The sequence below is a fragment of the Tetrahymena thermophila genome (genome assembly GCF_000189635.1).
Source record: "Tetrahymena thermophila SB210 genomic scaffold scf_8254666, whole genome shotgun sequence".
Lineage (NCBI taxonomy): Eukaryota > Ciliophora > Oligohymenophorea > Hymenostomatida > Tetrahymenidae > Tetrahymena > Tetrahymena thermophila.
In genome coordinates, this window is record NW_002476433.1 from 60507 (window position 1) to 83701 (window position 23195).

The 23195-nt window shown below is 23.0% G+C and overlaps 5 protein-coding genes across 5 annotated transcripts; 1 reads left to right on the forward strand and 4 right to left on the reverse strand. All coding sequences in view use genetic code 6, as the record gives it.

The window, feature by feature from the left end:
* Window positions 1-248: 248 nt before the first annotated feature.
* Window positions 249-2411, reverse strand: TTHERM_00399170 (hypothetical protein; the record flags this gene model as incomplete). The annotated part of the gene is made up of 1 exon (XM_001013993.3): window positions 249-2411. The coding sequence occupies one exon, from the start codon at window positions 2409-2411 to the stop codon at window positions 249-251; it is 2163 nt and encodes a 720-aa protein (XP_001013993.1).
* Window positions 2412-5617: 3206 nt separating this feature from the next.
* TTHERM_00399180 (B-box zinc finger protein) lies at window positions 5618-10765 on the reverse strand (the record flags this gene model as incomplete). The annotated part of the gene is made up of 2 exons (XM_001013994.1): window positions 5618-10105; window positions 10163-10765. The coding sequence occupies 2 exons, from the start codon at window positions 10763-10765 to the stop codon at window positions 5618-5620; spliced, it is 5091 nt and encodes a 1696-aa protein (XP_001013994.1).
* A 1648-nt stretch (window positions 10766-12413) lies between these two features.
* Window positions 12414-12848, reverse strand: TTHERM_00399190 (transmembrane protein, putative; the record flags this gene model as incomplete). Its single annotated transcript, XM_001013995.3, has 1 exon — window positions 12414-12848. One exon carries the CDS (start codon window positions 12846-12848, stop codon window positions 12414-12416), a length of 435 nt encoding a protein of 144 aa, XP_001013995.1.
* Window positions 12849-13373: 525 nt separating this feature from the next.
* Window positions 13374-14689, forward strand: TTHERM_00399200 (hypothetical protein; the record flags this gene model as incomplete). Its single annotated transcript, XM_001013996.4, has 5 exons — window positions 13374-13670; window positions 13722-14096; window positions 14147-14338; window positions 14394-14525; window positions 14582-14689. Exons 1-5 carry the CDS (start codon window positions 13398-13400, stop codon window positions 14687-14689), a joined length of 1080 nt encoding a protein of 359 aa, XP_001013996.4. The 5' UTR covers window positions 13374-13397.
* A 935-nt stretch (window positions 14690-15624) lies between these two features.
* Window positions 15625-20241, reverse strand: TTHERM_00399210 (kinesin motor catalytic domain protein; the record flags this gene model as incomplete). The annotated part of the gene is made up of 14 exons (XM_001013997.2): window positions 15625-16082; window positions 16136-16584; window positions 16655-16764; window positions 16823-16954; window positions 17013-17423; window positions 17598-18116; window positions 18172-18374; window positions 18503-18923; window positions 19128-19396; window positions 19462-19587; window positions 19646-19676; window positions 19764-19837; window positions 19906-20011; window positions 20110-20241. 14 exons carry the CDS (start codon window positions 20239-20241, stop codon window positions 15625-15627), a joined length of 3441 nt encoding a protein of 1146 aa, XP_001013997.2.
* Between the last annotated feature and the right edge of the window lie 2954 nt (window positions 20242-23195).

Consider the following 23195-nt stretch of genomic DNA (forward strand, 5'->3'; position numbering starts at 1 on the left):
ACAAAATTTTGAGATAAAAATATAGATTGTTAAATTACATACAAAACTAAGATTAAAATAGCAATGGTATAATACTTTTTACTTTAATAAACATTCATTTAATTTAAATTAATAATTGATTAAGTTAAACGGGAATAGTTAATTAAGTAGTGGATAATAATTAATGTCACTCTTATATATATTTTTTTATGAAAATTGTTTTTTATTTTTATTTCTTGAAACAAATTAGGGAAGAGCTTTTTCTCTAATCATATAAATTAATGTTAGGATAAGTTTTTAAGGAAATATTGGTTAGAATTAATCAGATTAGAAGTATTTGATGAGAAAGTGTTTGAGGATTATGTGTCTTCTTAAGATGTAGTGTAAGTATCAGCACTTTTTTGATTACCATTTAATAAGTTGTTTGAATTTGTAATATTATTATTATTGTTGTTGTTGATGTTAATACTACCATTTATGTTATTGCTTAATATTTCTTTGAATTTTTATGACTAAGCTATAGGAAGAGAGTTTATATGGTTTAAAAATTCTTGAATTTCTCTGACTCCATCATCATTATTTTTATCTTCTTCATTATTGTAATAATTATCTGCTCCGTTTTCCTTTTTAATATTTGGAATTTTAATTTTATTAGAATGATAAACAGAGTCTTCAGTTTGAGCCATATCAAATGCTAGTCTTTGATCTTATTCTTCATTTTGTCTCTCAAAATCTACTTAGAGGCTTTAATTAATTGGTGCCTTTTAATCATTTTTATCAGATATTCTTAAGAATTATAAACTGTTTGTAACTTGCTATTCTTCAAGTTATTAGTAAAATTTAGAACCAAAAATGTTGTTCTACTGATACAAAGTGCTGTTTAAGTTATTGTTGCTTAAGAGATTCAAATTAAAATTATTGTTCATATTCATAGCAGAGAAAGTGAGTGAATTAAATATGGGTAAATTTACTTTCATAGTTGGATTTTTTTATGATTCAAACATCTATAATTCGTTATTTAAATCTCCAAAACCAATATCTTAGAAAATATTCATATTTTTAGCAAAAAAATCTTCATTTTCAAATATGGGTTATGATTAATTAATTAACAATGAGCTTTATGGTTATTATTATTGTTGTTGTTATTGTTATTATTGAGTGTTATTGTTTTGATTTTAGTTCAAATTTAAGTTTAAATTTATGTTACCACCTACCTGGTTTCCTTTAGCAAAAATAAGAGATTTAAAAATTGAATCTTTGTCTTTACTTTATTCAATGTCCATGCAGCCAAGAAAACTACGATTTTGGTATTCTTCTTTAATTTTTTCTTGATCCATTTATTACACTATGATGGAATTGGTGGTGTTACTTTCTTAATTAATTTTTGAAGTCATAGGAATATACTCAAAGTCTGGGAATGCGTCAAAGCCTTCACCTCCATTTTCCTTTATTATCCTCTCCTTGAACAGATGAATAGAATCTTTTACATCTGTCAAGCTTTCTACTAATTAATTATTTTCTTAATCTTCTACTTTTGTTTTATTATTTTGAAATTTCTTTTTTTAATTTGCTTGCTTAATTATTTAATCTCTATTGTTGTTGTTATTATTGAAGTTATTATTATCAGAACTGTTTTATGAATATTTTTCATCACTATTATTATCGAATTAATTATTTTCTTCTTGATCTGAATTTGGGTTGTGGGGACTTTGTTTTTTGTTATTTTTTCTCCATAATTGAATGTCCTTTTGTTTATTAAGAGAGGACCTATCTATTTGAGTTTTATTTTTTTAAATACCTTTTTTGCCTTTCTTTACTACTGAATAAGAGTCTTGATAATCGCAGCTTCCTTATTCCTTTATTTGTTCTCTCATTTTTTCTTTATCCCTCTCTTCTTTTGTTTTTTTCTTCTTAATTATAGGGTCTTCAGGATACAAGCTGTTCCATATTTCAAATATAGAAGAAAGACTTGGATTTAATGAGTGATGTAAGACAAAAAGAGCTGTAGCCTTTTTCCAGCAGACAGTAATCCACTCTTAACTTCCTTATTTATAGTTTTTATCTTCGTTAGAAAGTGCTAAATCGCGCAAATAATTTTAATATAGCTAAAGTGTGTCCCATTTAGAATGCTCTTCATAATAAATGTTTATTAAATTCATATACTTTGTGCCAGGGTATTCAGATTTTTTTCTTTCTTCTAGTTTTTAAGATATCACATTTTTAACTTCTTTGTATGTTTTTAAATTCATTTTTTCCTTCAAGAACTAGCTTGCATAATCTTCCATGAAGTAGTTAGTGATTGCATTTTAGAAATGTTTGTTTAAGAAATTTCTCTCTCCTTTAAGAACCTCTGTCATATAAATGACTTACTCTTTGATTTCCTGAGTAGCTAATGTGTATTAATGACCATCGAAAATATTAGAATTATTCATTTTTCTATATAATTTTTATCAGATTCTCTTATTAATTTAATAAGATTTAGTTAGACGAGCTATTTTCCTATATTCCTTAATAATTTATTCAATGGCAAACGCCAATCTGATTTTAGTAGACTATTGAAATATTTTAACTAAAATTTTAGTATTTTTCTACTGTTTTTTTACTTTTCCTATTCTATTAGTTTTGAAATTATACTGACTAAACTGTATAGCTATTTCTTTATATTAAATTGATTCTTTTAGATTGATAAATTTTATATATTTTCTGATTATCTTTTGTTTAAGAAAAAGGGATTTTTCCTATCTGAAATTGACGAATTTCTTTCTTCTGGCACTTTCTGAATCTATTTTAATTTTAAATGCACTCTTTATTTTTCTATATAACTTTACAACAGATTTCATTAAGTCATGATATTTTAACAAAAATCTTTTAAAAGCTCAAATTATTTTTAATCACCATTTAAATTTTCGTTCAAACTCATACAATCATCAATCCTATTATAAATTTTACGACTAAAGATTGAATTTGCTTAATAAAAAACAAATAAGATTTTATTTCTTTAAAAAAAAAAAAATTATTTAGCTTTAAAAATACAATAAAGTGTATTAATAATACAAATAAAAGAGATTAATAAAGAAATTACCAAAAGCTAAAAATATGTTTAAAAATAAAAGAAATATTTTTTTGATTGACATTTAATAAAAAATGGATAATTTTATTAATTTTTGAATGCCTCCTCTCAGTTTCTGTTAGGTGTAAAATATACATTAATTATGTTAAATCCTGATTAAATTACAAGATTGTAAAAGAAAAAATAAAAATAAATACAATTTGTTGCTGAAGTTTCTAATAAAGAAAGTTTAAAATGTTACTTAGTAAACTTACAATAGTTAAGTTATACATATTAAGTAAATTATTTTTAATTTAATTTTATGTATCCCTTAAGCTTAAGCTTCGATTTTTTGTAATTAAATTCAATTGATTATGAGGGTAACCTATTTATTTGTAAAAAAATGAGAGTAAGAGCTACTTTTCTAAAAGTAATCATTCTTTATTTCTTATAAAAAAATTAACTAAAGTCTTTAGATTAAAGTGTAAATTAAATTATCCACCTTAATTAATTATTAAATAAATTATTTTTAATTTATTTTATTTATCTCTTAAGTTTCGATTAATTGTAATTAATCGTATTCACTTTGTATGTAGAAGAGCTTACAAATTTATAAAAAAGAGGAGTAACAGTGATTCAAAATATATTATTACACTATATTTCTTATCAAAAATATATGTAAAATGTTTAGAAGTTTCTAATAAAATAATAAATAATATATTTAAGCAGATATGCTTTTAAATCTCTACAAACATTTTTTAAACAAAATGAAGTATATCTAATATTTACTTCGTTGGTATATTATCGACTAGTTTTATAAAATTATATTAAAACTTTTCAATCTTTTTAAAAATATTTATATATTCTATTGTTCTTTTGTTTTACTTATAGATTCTAAATTACAAGAAATCAAATCTATGAAGCTAATCTCATCAAAAATATTTCTGATGCTATTTTTTTTTTTTGATATTGAACTATTTGTAGTAGAAACGACAAGTTAAAGTTGCTGCTTATGAAACTATTATATAGATGAGTAATAAATGTTAATAAAACAGGAAAAAAAAAAGTTATTTTATTAATATTAAGTAGATAATATAATAGCTACTCTTTTTTATTGAAAAATATTTGTCTATTTTGTTTAAAATTGACAGTCTATATTTTAATTAAAATAGAAGCCAGTTAAAATTTTACAAACAGTTGCTTTTATTTTCAGAAGTTTGTCTTGTTTCAATAGTTCTGTTATATTTATTCTAAAGGCTTTATAAAATGAATTAAAAATAGAAATAATTTTTAAAAGTTTTGATATTACCAATAAAATTTGTGTCTTACTAAAAATGTATCCAAACAAGCCAATTTAATAGGATATGAATGTAAATGCAAAAGATAAATTAGACACTTTACAAAAATTTATAAAATACTTAATTAAATCTTATCAAATCTGATTTGTTTCATCTATAATAACTAAAATTTTCAGTGCAATAGAAAATATATTCTTCTCTTTTAAACATCTTATTTTAAAATTTTAAAGTAAATTAGACTTTAGTAAAAAATTCCTCAATTGGTTATTAAATGTTATAAATTAACTGATAAGAGAATGAAATTTTATTCGATTTACTAAATTATTTTATTTATATTTAATAATTTCTTTAAATTTTTGTAATTAAGAATTTTGTCTTTAAAGGATTTTTTTATTTTTAAAACCAACTAACTAATTTTACTTTTCATCAAATACCTTAATATCGAAAAATGAAAAAAAAAAAAAAACCATTCTTTAAAATCTGCTGTTAAATTTAAGATTTTAATGTCTATTTCTTAATTTTAAAACATCAAAATGTAATAAGATTTGATTTTTGTTATCTCGCTTTTCTATATTCATTTAAATTCATTCAAGCCATAGAAAAGTTGCTTTATCCCTATTGAGTGCATCTTAATTAATTATTAAAGAAAAACATTCACATTTAATATTATTTATTTTGATTTATTTTTTTTCTCTAGATTTTTTAGACTAATTTATTTGGTAGTTTTAACTTTTGATAAATAGATTGATTATTCAAAAAAATTCTATTTAATAATTAGAAATATGTTTTAATTGCACATAATTATTTTAATTTTTTAAGTTTTTTTATTTAGAAAGATATATAAAAATAAAAAATTTTCATAATAGAATTCTAGACTTGTTAAATAAAAACTTGATTAAATAATTAACCATAACAAATGATATAGATTGGAAGAACAAATTATATAGAAAAGTAAAGTAAAACGAAGTTTAAATGTCAAATACAATTCTTAAATCAATAAGTGGATGAATGAATAAATGTAAATAAATAATATGAAAAATAAAATATTTTTTAATAATCTATAAATAAAACTAAGTGTTTTGTTAATTTTATTTGTTTGGTTGTTTGTTTGTTTATCTGCCTTACTTACTTTCTTTGTTTGGTTTGGTTATTTACTTTTATATAATTTAGATTTAATTAATTAAAAATATTAATAATTCTTAAGAAAATGTTTGATTAGGGATAAGGGTGTTGAATATTTTTTTATTTTTTTGACTTTGTTACTTGAATATTCTTTTATTGTTTGTAAATATCATTCTTAAAGGAAGTACTACTTCTTTTTAATGTTGTATTGCTCTTTTTAGATTCTTAAAGTTTCAAACAAAGAATCTAAATTTCTATCTCTTTGAGTGGCAGATTGGTTTTATTGTTTTTTTAAGCTTCTTTGGTTAAGTTGGTAATTAGAATTCTATGCATTTATTTGCTAGTCTTTTTAAAGTGTCGTTTTTTGAAGATTTGCAGTATTTGAGTTATTATGGGTACTCAATGATGCATTTACTTTTAAATGAGAATTAGATATTGTTTATCTTGAAAGACTTGTATTTTGATTAGAAGCACGAGTAGTATAACTGTATTGAGCCTAATTTATCATTTATCTTTTGAAATTTGGAGAAAAGGGTTCTGTTTTATATTTATCATCTTACTTAGCTAGGGTGAAATCCTACTTTTATTTTATTGCTGTGTTAGTATAACTTCTATTAATATTGCTATATAAGAGCTCTGGATTAGTGTTAAGTCTTTCTGTTTAATAGCCGTTGCTACCAACTAATACACTATTAGACATTATTTGATTACCTGGTTGGTGTTCTAAAGAATTTTGATATTGAAGTTTGTTGAGTAAACTATTTTTATTATGAATTCCATTTTTTCTAAAAATGTTGTCAAGGTGCTTATTGAATTCTTATTTTTGCTTCTAGTTTCCTTATTCAAAATTCTCAATTGCATTAATCCTATCATAAAAATATTAATTTTAATTAGAATAAGTGTAATAATTATTCTAGTGTTCTTAGTCTTATTCAAGAGCCTCCTCATCGAGCCATTTTGATCTCTTTTGCTTTAGATAGCTGCTATTTTTAGCTTAATCTTTCTTATAAAGTTCTGTCTCTGATGATTAGGTTGGGAATGCTAAATATGAGTTTTAATTAAGGGTTGACGAATTTATCTTTTTATTGCTAGTTCCATTCAAACTCCCTTAGTAATTTTCCATATTCTCCTATAATCTTTGCATAAGATACTAAGAATTTCTAGAAGTGGGCTACTTTACTTAATTATAATTATTATTTTCTTCTTCATTATGATTTTATAGTTTTTGATCCTTACTTTAGTTAATCTTTTAACTTTATTAATAGTTAAGTTGACTCATGTACTCCTATGGTTACTCTTTTTAGTAAGGTTGTCCCTAATTGTTTTTTTCTTCTGAGTGCTACAATTGAGTGTTTTAATATTATTGTTATAACTAATTTTAATAGCGCTGCTTGTTTAAATAGTCGTGAAATAGTTAATTACCACGCTACGGAGCTTAAATTGAAGAAGAAGGAAGAATTGAGTTTTCTTTTTAATTTAGATTGCTATTGTTTAGAGTTGTGTTTTATCTACTAGCATAATTATTTAAGTCAATCTATGTCGCTTCTTTTTTAATTCTTTGTACGTCGTCTATCAACTAAGATAAATCTTAAGAGCTCATTATATTGTATTATTAATAATTTTATTGAAATTATTATTGCTAATACTCCTCTTCTTCTATTGGCTAACTAATATTCGATCTAATACTAGCATATTATGATTCAAAATTGCCCTGATTTCTTTGGGCATTAGATTATTGCTGCATTTAATGCTACTGTATATAGGATGAGGGTTAATTTGATTGATAATTGCTTGTTACCCCACTTTAATGAATCTAAGAGATATTTTAGAATTAAAGCTATTATTAAATGTTATGTTTACTGCGAGGAGTTTCATTGAATTATGTAGTCCTAGGTTGATGAGGAGTTAATTGATACGAGCTATACTGAGGAGACTGCTGTTATTAAAGTTGAGTCATATTTATTTTTTCATTACCTTAACTACTTCTAGTAATTCCTTACTAGCAAAGGAAAGATCTGCACTATTAATAGAAACGATATAAGCTAATTTTTTCAGCTTCACTTGAAAATTTAAAAGTATCATGCAGCTCCTCTGTAGAGTTATTTTCTGTTGCTAAAATATCATAATGTTAAGGAATTTGTTAATTATTCTTTTGTTAATTTTATTGGTGCTATTGTTAAATATGCTATTCGTTTTGTAACTGTTATAAATAGAACTTCTACTGTAAAATCTATTCAAGCTATTACTATATGTGATTTGTTTACTGTTCATGAGCTTTCTGCTACTATTCTTACAAAAGTTATTCTTGATTATGTTATTGATGAGGTAGAGAATCAACTTCTCGATCAGTATTTGTGGTTGTTTTATTTTTAAAATATGACTCGCATATTAATTCAAATTAATTCTTGACTTCTTGTATCACTTATGTCTTGTTCTAAATTACCTATATTTCTTTTAAAATTTCACTTTGCTTATTCATAAAAATTTGTTCAGCCTATTAAAGTAAATGTTATTCTCTGCTTGCTATACTGGCTTTTACATCGTTTAAATTATCTTAAATTTAATCTTTTATTATTTTTATTTATCTTAAGCACTCCTTTCTTTTATCTACTAGCCTCTTCTGTTAGATTATTAGTTATTCGATACTAGAGTTTATTTCATGAGAGGTTTCTGTCATTTTTCCTAATAGATATTCAAAGTTTTTACTGATACTTTGAACATCATGATCTCTATGTTCTCCATTTTATAAGCATTTTATACAAAGCAGTTTATTATCACAAGTAAAACAATACAAAGTCAATTCATTAAATGGGTGTTCATTACAATTAAGTTAAGTAGATGATGTTGAGCCACCAATTAAAGAGTTAAAAGCAGAATTGCTTTCTCTTATTTCATCAACTTGATGCAATTATAATTTATTAATTTGCTAGTGTTAAAGATTACCTCCTAAAATTTAATGCTAGACATCTTATTAATTTTGTTATAAATTCTAATTCAAATTAACTGCTTTTTGGTTTTATAGATTCTCATTGATCTCTAATTGGTTTGCTTCATATTCTTCTATAATTCCTGTCTCTAACTGAGATTGCTATCTGTAAGGTAGATGCTTCTAGTTATGAGCCAGCTGTGCTTAGAAAATACTATTAGCTTCCTCTCCATTTCCATATGGCTACAAATGACTAAAATTAGAATACTACTGCTTAGCTTAACTCTTGTTATTTGAAGCGCTAAAAGCACTTAACTTAGGATGGATATGTTTATTATCACCATTCAATAAATGTGTACCTTCATGTTCCATTTACAATTAAAGTTATTAATTGTAATTGTTTCCATAATCATTCTAAAATTACTAACTTTGTGCTGAATTAAGATTATAATTATTTTTACCCATCTATTACTGCATAGGGGTAAGATTAACATTATTAGATAGAATATGTGTTGATTTACTTAAATGAGGACTTTTCTTAGCTTAATTTTGAGTGTGTTGTGGTGTTTGATTATTTATTGGCATCATCTAAGAGTATTATGGTTGAGTTGGTTTTTTTTCTGTAAGAATTGAATAATTTGGAGTTGATACTAGGTTATTTTAGCTTGACTAATATTAACTGTTTTTCATATTTTCCTGTTACTACTAAAGTAGAATTTGTTAATCCACACTTCCATTCTAAGATCCCTTTTGCAATAGCTATTTTTATAATAATTATTGCTAAAGCAAATTTACTTTATCATCCTCTTTCTATTCATGTTGAGAAATTCTTATTTTGTCTTATGATTAAATTTGGTTTTGGTTTTTACTTGTGCTGATTAATAGCTACTGCTTAATAAAAGGTGTTTCAAAATTAGGATTAGCATTCTCGTATTGTATATTTGAAGCTTATTATTATACTATCATTTAATTACTATCAAAATTTTATATTGGTTAAGCATTTGGATTATTATTTACTTATACTGCATTGAAATTTTTATTTTGAGTTTCATTTGTATTTGGTGAATTTATTCTGTTTCTTTGCTAAAATTATTACTGTTGTTGTTGCATTTATTAATATTAAAGAGAAACATCTGCTTGTATATTTAACTATTGCTTTTGAGTTGGTAAGATATTATTGGACTCGATAGACTCATATTGCAACAGATCTTCATCAGAACCTCTAATTGCATTTTAATTAGAAGTGTAGTTGCTTACTCTATTACTATTTGAAATATTATTAGATAAAGCTATTAATTTTTCATCATTTTTGCCACTGTCTTCTTTTTATATCAAAGGTTGAATGATCTTAGAATTATCGAATTAGATTTGATTTTAATCAAAATATTGCATTTAATCACCTTATATGATTTACTGTTACTTCTGTTATTACCCTATGGCATTAATTTAACTTCCATTTACATTAATCTAGTTAATAGCTTGATTATTCTACATATTTACGTTTAACACTCCATTTATTTAATTGCCAACTATATTCACTAAATTATTATCAATGCTAGTTATTTTGTCACTTATATTCATTTAGTTAGGTAAACTACTGCCATTAATAATCTAATTATTTTAGGCACTTGCCTAAATGCTAGAACTAGTGTTAGTTAAATTGCTATTAACTTGGTTATTGATTTGCATACCAAAAGCAGCTGAAGAACTTGTTTAAGTTGAATTAATCGGCTAATTTAAAAATTATTAATGTATTGAGCTTATATCTGGCTGTTAATTATAAATTACACTTGACTTTTACTCATACTTTTAAATGATCATTTAAATAAATATAAAAATTGCACTTCTACTCTAATGACCTAATTCGCATAGTTAACCACATTTAAAGCATGTCATTTCTATGCTATCGTTTTATCCGTTGTTGCTTTCTTCACCATTCTCATTTGAGTTTGAAATATTGCTTGTCTGATTCTCAGATGCAGGAATTAATCTCCCCTCACCTTTCAGGAAGCTTATAGCCATACACTCCAAACAAAAGTTATGACCACAATTCAATCTTATATATTCTATTGGCGCTTTCTAACATCTTTCGCAGTTGATTGGACCTTCATCATTCACCTACTAAACACTATTTTGAAAATTATTGTTTATGATTAAATTGCTATGGCCTAATTATTATGAAGAACTAGGTTAATTTAACATAGAAGGATCACTATAGTTTGCATTTGTATTATTAAATGATTATTAATTATTGAAATTCATAATGTTATTTTAATTATTAGGGTTGCTATAGTTTTAATACCATAAATTGTATCCGTTCTCATCATTCTTTCTGAGCTACTAATCTATTAAATTTTACTAATAATCATTAGCTGCCTAAAATTAATGCATCTGTTTGAAACTCTTATGCTTTTTAACTAATTACAATTTATATTTTTTATCAATCAATCAATCCTTGCCTTTTACTTTCAAATCTATTAACCTATTTCTGATTTGCTTTTTATTATGATATATTCTTTAATTTTTTTAATTCTTTTAAATCTTTACTATGAAAATCTATATTTGCTAACTTAATTTTATTTACCTTTGAATAATTTATTGATTTATTGTTTGTTACACCTCATGCATTTTATATATATAATTTAATAAATTGCATCAAACAAAACTCAAATCTTCATTTTTCAGTTTCTTTTAAATAAGAAATTTCAAACTCAATGATACATGCATACATACATAAATTTTACTTCTTTTCTATTTTTGATTGTTAATTTCTTAAACTATTTAACAAATTAAATACATCATTTTTAAATTTCAATCATATGCTTGAATTTATTTTAATTTATATTATATACTGTTTACGTTAATTCTAAAAATCTATTTTAAATTTAATTTGTAATTTCTATAAATAATAGTAATTTTAATACTTAAAATATAAACAAAATATAAAAAAGATTTGAGAGGTGAAGTATTATTTAATAAATGAAAATAATACATTAAAGCATTTAAATATTGTAACAACTATGAAAAAAAGAAAGTAAAAATTTATTTAATTCATTTGTTCATTTCTGGTACCTTATATATTTTATTTAAAACTATTGGTCTAAAGGTCTAAAAATTTTGGTTCAAAAATACTAAAAAATACTTGATAAAAGCAGTTTAAATATCTATTATAGTTTATTTAAATACCTTATTTCCTCAATACTTCATTCTTTATTCTTTGGAAGTATTTGTGTTTGTCTTCTAAAAATTATAAAATTTCAAAAATTACTTAAATTTTTTATAAAGAATTCCTCAAATTTGGTATTTACATTTTTATACTAATAAAGGAGTTATTTATTGTAATTTTTTGAAAATTTCATTAATATAAAAAGTTTTTTAGATGTCTGCTTTATTTATAAAGAAAAATTAACTAATAATTCGCTATTTAAATTAAAAGTCATAGCAATTACTTTAAATTTAGTTTTTTAGAAAATAAATTAAAAAATATTTTAGCAGTTTATCAATAAAAATGCTACCAAATTATAGCTTTGTGTTATGAAATAATTAAAAGTAATATATAGATTTTTCTTTTCAACTATGGTTTTATTCAATTAAAATAGTGTTTGAAGATTGAGTAATTTATTATATTTATTTAAACTTTTTTTAAAAAAGTAAAGAAATAATTTTTATTGGAAATGTTTTAATTTATTTAAAATATAAACGATTAAGAATTCTTTTTCAATTTAAGATATTTAACAATTTATTTTTTAGTAATTTAATTAAAAACGATTAAAAGTTCATACAACATGAAACATGTTATGATATTTTTTTTATTTTTATTTCTTTGGATGGAATATTTACCTTTATTTATTTATTGAATATAAATTGCATGCTTCTATTTTCCATGGCTTAAAACCTAATATTTATTAATTATCATTTTTTTAATGATTCAAAATTAAGCTTATTCAATAAAGTTTTATTAGCATACATTTTACTCGCTTTATTCCAAACTGTTTTATGATCTTCAATTAGATTTAAAAAATGTGTCATTTCTTTTGAATCACTTTGATAACAATTACTTTTATCTGAGTGCGGCATGATGTTCTCTGTAAAATCTGAGGAAAGCACTCAAGACAAAGAATATTGTTAAAATATAAAACTAAACTGTATTCAAGCTCTTTTTGGAAATGCCAGTTACACTTGACAAAAATGGAGTAAGCACAAAAATAGTAACAAAGAATTTCAACATCATCATATATTTCCAGAATTTAGCGCCAGTTGGGAAATTTTCCTTAGGGCGTAATAGAATCATATTAATTAACCCTGAAACTATTAAAATAACACCTAAAGCTATTATAACTCCTTTTTCTGCTGAGCTACTATTAAAGTCAGATCCAAATAAATAATCAAAAAATACTTTTCCAGTCAATGCTGCAACTGGATAAACGTGTCCTACTCTAAACACCCACTTGGCAATAAAAAGTGTGTTTATCATTTTCTTGATTTATTTTTTAATTTGAAAAAGATTTTTTTCTGATAGAAAATATTAATTTGTTTTCTACTTGCTTTCAAAGAAGTAAATATAAAGCTTTTTAAAAAGGAATCTAATCATCAAAAGCAAAACAACAAAATTCATCTCAATTTTTATAAAAATGTAAGAAATACTTTTCTATTTTCATTAATAAATGAGATATAAAATTTTATTTATTGATAATCTAAAATTTTTTTAATGAAAAGGTAGGGTATGTCATTAATATTTTATCTTACTTTAGAAAAATGAAAAAATTAGTTGATTAATCAAGCTTTGTAAATCAATTTATATAAAGTAGCTATTTCTCATTTTTAAATTTTATAGATCATTATATTTATTTATTGTGTCTGGATAAATTAAAATTTGACTAAGAATTGAGTGTCTTAACTTTATAATAAAATCAATGGCGGAATTTCTTATTTTATAATTTAAATTAATTTATATAAATTTGATAGTAAATATTCTAATATTAAATAAATATAAAAAAATTAATTTAACAATTAAAAAAGAAAGATGACACATTTACTTAAGAAATACTCAAAGGATTTTATTAAATTCAAAGACACCTATGATGATGCTTTCTTATTAGGGTATTTATTTGGATAGAACTATGCTGATAATCTAGATAGATTACATGAAGCTTTTCTTTACTTGAACAAAAAAAGGTCTTAGGGTGTTTTTTCTTACGAAGAGAAGCTTAATATATTAAATAAATCCTTAGAAACTTAAGATGGAATCATTTCAGATAAAATTATGAAGCTTTGCTAATACCTCAAGAACAAAAAAGTAAGTAACATCTTATATTTACTCAATATAATAAAATTTTATCAAATCAAGAAATAAAAGTCTAATTTTTGTGCTATTTGCAGCTAAAGCATAGAGAATCAAGAGTAAGCTTATCAAAGCACTTGTTGTAAAGTTAATTTCCATGGATAATGCCTTGCAAATAATGTTTCGGCCTAACTAACGAATTAAAATTAAGCTTTCTGTGTTTATTGCAAGAGAAGCATAAATCTTATTGATCTATTTAGTATAGGGAAGTTTGCAACAAAAGAAGAATTTAAAGTAATTGAAAGCTAAATGTAAGTTCTTTCAAATATATCAGGAAACACTTGGGAATACAACAATAGCCAGTCTTAAATCAGTGAATTTGATAAAATTTTTAGCAAAAACAAAGGTGATTAATTTTAAACAAGCAAACAATAAATTGAAGTAAAATTAAAATTTGATGTTTTTCTTATATAAATTAAAATATTTTAAAGACAGGAAATATTTTCAAGGGTTACTAGCTTTAGCCATGTCCTAATATGATTTAAAACAGTGGGAACAATAACTTACTATTTAAGAATTAATAAACAATTATTGAGGTAGAGGAGAAATAGTCACCTATCAAGGATCAGAAAAGTATGCAGAAATACTAAAACAATCAAGATTCATTTTCAATGCTAAACTTTGTATATTTTAGAATAATATAAAAAATAATAAAATATTTTTTAAAAATATGAGCAGGAAGACATCGAAATAAATAGCAATTTTTCTAATCAAAAAAATAAAAAAAGGTAGAATATAGTTGTTCCAAAAAGGTTGTCAGACACATTCGAATAATTTAGTGCCTCTAATCAGAAATAAGATAATTCTTAAGTATGTTAATTAATATTTATTTTTACAACATTTCTAACTAAATATTTTATCAATAGATGAATAACAATTTTGTCTCAAATTACATTTAAGATCGTAAATAAATTTGCACAAATAATTAACATAATAATCTAGTTAAGAAAAATTTTATTTACTTCTAAAAGTGAATTCTATTGAGAAAAATATTTATTTTCAAGTATTTATTTAAAAAAATTTATGTTTTGTTTTTGTCTTAAAATCCTTTTTTTTGTACTGCTTATTGACAAATTAGAATTTATGAGCTAATATGAAGGACACTTTGGCCGAGTGGTTAAGGCGGCGGCCTGCTAAGCCGTTTCCCTCTGGGAGCGTGAGTTCAATTCTCACAGGTGTCGAATTTTTTTATTATTTTTATTTTTTAATTAATATTTCGTATAAATTAAAAAAAGCGCTCGATGTAGGGATCGAACCTACGACCTTGCGGTTAACAGCCGCATGCTCTAACCAGCTGAGCTAATCGAGCTTACAAAATTATAATTAAAATTAACAATAAAGAAGAACTTATTTTAGAATTCAATAAAAGTTTATCAATTTCAAATAAAATAAATTTTTTTTTTTTAAAGTAAAGCTAAAAAATATTTTTTTAAATTTCCAGTTTAAATATAAAAATAAAATATTTGTTCTAAGGTAGAGACATTAATTTCCCTTCTTAGATTATAAAAATTAAATCTTTTTAAAAAAGAAATTACTTGATAAAATTAAAAAATATCTATTTGAAAATTAGATTTTGATCTTATCTTAAAAATAAAGCAAAACATGAATGAATGTTTTATCTATTTAATATGTAATTTTAACATGATAATATATATAGGTCTTATAAATTTATAGTCTGTCTAAAACAAAATGACCAAAAGTTTAAAAAATATTATTTTGATTTTTTTAAACAAACTGTTTTTATATTTAATTTAGATTTTAGTTTCAAATAAATATAATAATTAGATAGTATTTAAGCTGGTGTCAAATATTTTGTTAGAAAAGAAAAATAATCTGGGAATTTATTAATTTTCACTGTCAAAGAAGGAATATTCTCCCAGTAAATACTCTTCAAGAATTTTGACAGCACTCAAAGAAAGAACTATTTTATTCTATTAATAAAACCTGTTTCTTAGGTATTTTCTTCTTTTTTCTCTTTCTGCTATTACAACTGCGAATACTATATTTGTTATTAAGATGTTTATTGTTATGTAATTTGACCTCTTTGAGAACTAATTAGTTTAGAAGATTGACTCAGCTTAGACTGAGAAGATGAAGAAGAATCTTAATCTTAATCAAGATTTTTTATTTTCATTTTTTGTTAAAATTTGTGAGCACTTCTGTGTAAATTAAATGCTTAGGGGCGAGAGTCTTCTTCTTCTGTATTTATTATTTTCATGTTTTTACCTTGCAAAGGTGAAGAGTTTTCTTCAGTAAAGGAGTGCAATTAGCTGTATTTAGAGCTATTTCTTTCAAGCAATTCATCTTCTTCCACTAATTAGAATCCAAGGTTGTTAATTTTCTCAAAATTTGATTTACTTCCTCCACCTTTATAAAATAAAATTTTTATTCAATATTAAGCTTAAATTTTTAATTCTTACCTCCTCTAATAGCTGTTCCTCTCATCATATTTTTATATTACATTTTCAAAGCTAATTATGAACTTCCATGAATTGATCCCGAATTTTACATAGAATTATTACCACTTCTTTCATTTTACAATCTATTTTAATAGTTTTAATCATAATTAATGAATGCATTTCTCACACTTGCACATTAGGATAAGTTGTCATTTGATTTTGTAAAAACAACTTAATTTAAAGGTGAATGGTCACTTATGGCCTAAGAACTGGGTAAACCTGATTTTAGGTATGTTTCTCTTGCACAAGTAAGATCAGTTTCTTACTTTTTAATTTTATCATCTTTTTAATCGTTTTCTTTTCTTAATCTCTGAATTTCTGAAAATAGTTGCTTTCTTTCCTTAAGAAGTTCTTTGATTTTTACTTACTGCTCTGAGATAGTCTAATGTGGAGTTTTATTCTTTATGTTTCTATTATGAAATTAAAAAAAACATTCATTTTTTTTGAAATTTTGAGCAATAAATAAATATATTTATTTACCTTTTGAAATCTTCAACAAATTCATTTAATTCATTTATTTAAATATTTTTTTCCATAATTTATTTTTCATATACAACTTTTTTGCTGTTGAAATCTTTTTGCATTTATTCCTAATTAAAAAGTTTTTTTATTTACTTAAAAACGTACTTGATTAAATTAAACTGTTACAAAAACACCAAGATAGGTTGAAATTATTTCCTCAAGTTTATTGATTTTTTCTTTAGAGAATTTTCTCTATTATAAAATAGCTTATTTACATTTATTAGTTCTCTTTTCAATGGCTTGCTTGTAATGATTTACCTAAGGAAATAAAACAATGATGTTTAAAAGCATAAAAAATTAAAAAATAACATTTTACTTTATTTTAGGCTTGTAAGTTTAGCTCATTAAGATTTTTAATTTTTTCATTTTAATGGTGGATAGTTTCTTAAAGTGAAAGCAGCTGCTCCTCTATTTTACTCTCTTATTGATTTTAATTAATCTAATCCATAATTTAAGCTATATTTTTATTAACTTAATTTATAGGGTCATTTTCTGTATCTTTTCTTTAAATCAAATTTTCATAGTCTTCCTGTTCTTCATCCCTCTCAACAATAATATCAGCTGCTTCTTTATCTAAATCTTCATTCATAAATTTATAATCACTTTCACTCTCTGTAGTTTATAATCTTATATCATCTTCTTCTGTGCTTAAGTATTCCTTGTATTCTGAGCTAGTTATATTATTTTTTTTTACATTTTATAACAGGACAGATAGTCTTTCTTAAGCCTATTTAATTTAAATAAATAAAATCAACACATATTTTGTAGCTGAAGAAAAAGAAAATATTAAAAAAAATCCTAATTATTTTGGAAATAAATTAAATGCCTAATTTTATTTTAAATGTAGTCCAAATGGACAAGGTTATTTTATTAATTAATAATAAAATAATTAATTAATTACATCTTCGTTTGAAGGTTAAGAAAATGTTATTTATTGAAGAATTGGAACCTTAGGAAGTTAAAAGGTCTTATCAATAATGTTTTCATTTTTCTTTTCATCTATTTAAATGGTTTATTCACTTGTTGGCATATTTTCAAAGCCTGTATCTATATTGTATTTTTAAGCAATTTTTTCTATAATTTCAACAGCTTTATCAATAGAATCTTTTGTATCTGAAGTTAATCTCTTTATTTCCTTAGGTGTTTACTCCCCTTAACGCTAATCTAATTACTTTCCTTCTTCTTTTTCAGAAATATTAACAGCCTATTCAAAAGTAGAAGCTTTTTCACTGATTAGTACAAAGCTTAAATCTGATTTAAGTCTCCTAAATTAATCAATTAATATAGTTATATCCTAAATTGCATTATTTTTAGATGCTCTTTCTTCATTTATAACTTCTTAAAATTCTTTTTGCATATCATTATTGATAATAACCTATTCTTAAATTTTCTTTTCAAACTCATCCTTGTCTTCTCTAAGCTATTTAAATTAAATTAAAAATTATTCTTTAAATTATTCATTTATATTAAATTACTGTCAAAATTTCATTTTATTTGTTGGAAAGTTCCATTTCTTAATCATTTAGCTAACGAGTAAAATTATCAATTTTTTCTCTCATCTTAACTAATTCAATATGTTATTTGAGTAATTTCATAGATGCACTTTACTCTTAGTGCTCACCCTTTGGAATTTTGCTTACTGGTCTTGAAAGAGAGTCTTTTCTATCTCCGTCTTAAGCTATTTACAAATAAATATAAAAATTACTCATTACTAAAATACAAATTGTTTATATAATTGTCAAATAGTTTAAATAAATATATAGTATATTGTAATATTTAATATAGATTAATTATTTATTTATTTACATTTTAACGTATCAATGGATGCTCTGTCACCACCAATCTGAAGCTATAAAGTAGAAATAATTTCTTCCTGGTACTTTATTTTGCTTTCTGCTGCTTCTAAAAGTAGCATAAGCTCTTTAGCACTCTTTTCTTCGTTTTTTTTTGGCTTATTTTTAATGCTTTTAGCTCTAAAGCCAAATCTTAAAGTAGAAAGCGTTTCTTTATCATTGTAGCTGCACATAGATATATTTATTACTAAAGTTGTTCTGGCATTACCTCCTAACGATTCTTATAATATTCTTGTTAACTTTGAATCTCTGTATGGCACATGCTCTTTCCCATTAGAAGTAAGCGCATTTATAACCATACCCAAACAAGTTAAACTCTTATTTATATTTTTTGCTTCTTCTAATTATTGTCCAGAAACATTCGTTTTGCTAATCTTAATTAATAATTAAAATTTGTTAAGTGCGAAGAATTTAGAAAAAAAAAATGCAAATTTAAAGTAATTTAAAACTTTCTTTTAGGTTTTAATTAAGCTATTATTACTAAAATTTTAAAAAAATAAATCTAAAAGTAGCTTAATCAACCACAAATCAAATTAATGCATATTAAATCTAAACTCAAAAATAAACTAAATGTTCACTTTTTCACTTCCAGCTAAATCAACAAAGTAGAGCTTACTTATAGTTGTGGTATCATTTTATAAATTTTTTTTAAAAACTTGCAAGTAGAATAAACTGTGAGATCTAGAAGATCTTTCATTCATTCTTGTAGCAGCGATAGTACGGTTTGAAGATCCTGTTTTCATAACTTAATTCATTTCTATCGCGCTTGTAACATAAACTTCAGTAGCATCCTACACATATATACCTCTAGCTTTATTTTCTTTAATTTGCAAATTATTTTTATCAGCTGTTTGTTTAGTAAATTAATTTATGATAAGTTTTTTTTCTCAAATAGCTTTTAATTTAACATACGATCTAGCAAGTCCTGGACTTTTTCATTATAAATTTCTAAAAATGAAACCCTAATTTGAAATTCTAAATCTTCGCTTGAATTAAGAATTGTTTCAAAAACGCGATCCATCATTCTTGGAATCAACCCTATTTCAATTTTTAAATTTGTAAGCTATATAATGATAATTTTCTTAATATTCAGTACCTTTAGTTTCTTAATTAACATCATCTGGTCCCTTAATTATTATTAATAAATACATTTTTATATATTAAATCAGCATAAAACAAATCTATTAAAATTTTCATATGCATAATAAATTTACCTCCATAGTAAAAGTCTTTCCTGAAGAGGTCTGCCCATAACAAAAAATAGTTCCATTATATCCAGCCATAACACCTATTAATGTTTTGATCATTATTTTATTAACTCACTGTAAATTTCAAAGAAGTAAAATCAAGTTATACTTTCAATAACAGGACTTGCAACGATTTCGAATACATCTTTCTATGCAACATTTGGGCCAAATACTCTATCAAATGTAAACTCATGCGGCTTCTCAGTTCCAATCACCTTTTTTTCATAAAATTTAATTATTTATCTTTTTTCTGCTTAACATTGATTGCTTGTTAAATCATGTCAACTTAAAATTCAAAAAAGTGATTGCATACTTTACAGAATATTCTTTTTTCATCGTATTCTATACATGTTTCTCCTCCTGTACTTTTTTCTAAAGAATTAAGAGGTCTCATACGGCATATAACCCTGATATTAGCAGAATCATCTGCTTACTTATCTCCCATTTTTATTATATTGATAGTCCTTTTAAAACCTTAATCCTATTAAAAAAATTTCTATTAAATAGTTTGCTTTTTGATCAAATTAACAATTAATTTCTTTTTATTAAAATCTCAGAAAAATAGGAAAGAAAACAATTGAATAAATAAATTAATTTTTGAAGTCTGAGTAAAAAATTATCATAGAAAATGCTTGATTAATAATCATAAAATTCGATATCCAGTAAGTAGTTTGAAATAGCTTTTGAAATACCTTCTAATCATCATTTATTTACTAAAAAATTTATATATTTTAGGTGTGGTAGATTAATTATTGAATCTCTTTATCTACTCTTAAAAAAAAACTACATTTATCTATATATATTCAAAATTGATGTTTAAATCTTAAAGTACACCAAATTTAAGCTTTTAGAATAAGTAGAATTGTATTTTAACAATTATTTAATCTTATCAATTTTTGATCATTCAGACTAATTTTAAAAAAATGTAAGTTAATAATCATAATAAATTTATTCAGTATTTACCTAAAAATATCTTATAAAATATAAAAGAACTTTTTCACTAATAAATAATACTATATAAAGGATTAAGCTTATATGCTTGGTATTGATTTGTTTATAAAGCTAACATCTTATTTAGCAAAGAATATTAAATATTTTATATTTTAATCTAATTTTTTTCAGTTAAATATTTGTATAGATTGTTTAGGTTGGATTTTTAAAGGGATTTAAGTAAAAATATGACTCCATTTTTCAATTACTAATTTTTCTAGAATAAAAGCAATTCATCTTCTAATAATTAAGAAAGCTAATTAAAATCCATAATTTTTAAAAAGCTTGAATTTTGATTTATAAAAACCTTATTTAAATACAATATTAACAGATTTTTCATTAAAATAAATTAAAAGAAATTTTGTTTATTTATTAACTTATTTTTTAATTTTTAGCAATTTATTATCTTAGAACTAAATACATTTAATTTTATTAAAAATGCAAAAGCATGCAATATTTTTTTTCTTTGTTGAATACCTCAATCAACATTTATTTTTAAAATTTTTAGAAAAATTAATATTAAACCTAATAAATTTTAATAACTACTAGTTGATTTATTATAAAAGCATTTACTTATAATTAATAGTGATAATTTGAAATAAATATAACCAAATGCCTAATTAAGATATAGTGGTTTGATTATTACTGAGTTTAAAATTAAATAAAAATATATTTGAAATTGTTAGTTCCTAGCCATTTTTTTTTAATTCATTTTTATTTATGATAAATTATGGGGTTTTTAAAAATTTTTTAAATTATTTTAAATTGAGTTATTTATTATTTTAATACATCAAAAACATTTATTAAAAAAAAATAATAAATTAAAGTAATATAATCAAAAATTTATATAATAAATATTTTGAGTTATCAATTTAAACTACAAAAGATTTTTAAAGTAAAAAAAAATCAATTATTGTTAACAATTGATTTAACATCTATCCTTTAACCACTTTTTCAATAACAATTTTTAGATACCCACAATAAAAAGATATATTTTTATTAATGACTTTTATTACTAAAATCTGTACTTATTAAGGTATTGATTGACTTTTGTTTTGAGTTTAAATTTAGGAAATTTTATAAGCAAATTATGATAACTGATTCGAAATGCACTAATAATAAAAAATAGATTATTTATGTCGTTATAACTATATTTAAATTTTTGTTTTGAATTTTAGAATTTAAGATAGGTAATAGATTAAGCTTTGTTTGATTTTTTTCTATTATTTTTTGCTAATACTAAGAAAAATTAACTTCTGTATCAAAAAAATTTTACTATCTATTTTTTATACTCACAAAAAATAAAAATAAAAATAAAAAGCGCTCGATGTAGGGATCGAACCTACGACCTTGCGGTTAACAGCCGCATGCTCTAACCAGCTGAGCTAATCGAGCTACTAATAGTCTATAAAAAATATATTTTATTAATTAAAAAAATAATTTTTAAATAATATTTTTATAGAATAAAATAAAATACAAACAAAAATTAATTGCTTATCTTATAAATTAATGGATTAAAGAATTAAGTTTTTTTGTAAAAATTAATAACTACAAAATATTTATTTATAATAATATCATAATAGTTTTTTAATTTTATCATAAAATTTATAATGGTTTTGTGTTTATTTTAAAAATCATCAAAATGTGTTATTAAATATCATTTATTATTTACTAAATCACAGAATTTATTATAAAAATTTAATGAATAAAACATTTTTTATAGTATTTATTTATTTGTAATAAAACTGAAATAGGTTTTTAAAATATTAAATAACTTTTGTTGATCTGATAAGTAAGATAGATTAGTGAAAGAAAATAGAGCTAATTAAAGAAAAGCTTTAGTTAATTAAGAAATAGTTACCATTAATTAAAATAATCTTTGAGAATAAAAGATTGTATTTTAATTTAATAAAACAAAATTAAGATTTGCTCGATTTTAGAAAATTAAAAAAATAGAGTTTGTTGTCTATACTAAAATTTAAATTTAAATTTTGGATCAGAAAATAAAAAAAACAGTGGTATCTATGAGATCAAATATTTTTTTCAAAGGAATACGTTATAATTTTGAAATTTTTCCATTAAATACGTCTGTCTTAAATTATGAATATGCTTGCATATAAATATGATGATGATATTTAATATAAATATATATAATACATAGGTATAAAGTCACAGAAGAAAATGTTAGTATCTAACTAATATGTTTGTTTTATTGGTAGAAGTAATAACTTTTTAAATAAATAAAAATTATATTTTTATATAACTAGGTGTTGAGAATTTATTTCAATTATAGTTAGTTAGAATTCATTAACTAAAGTATCAATCTTCTTTATTTATTTTTTGATTTGATTCTTTTTGCCAATCAATTATTATCTGATTCTATAATGAATGATGGATAAATATACTTTA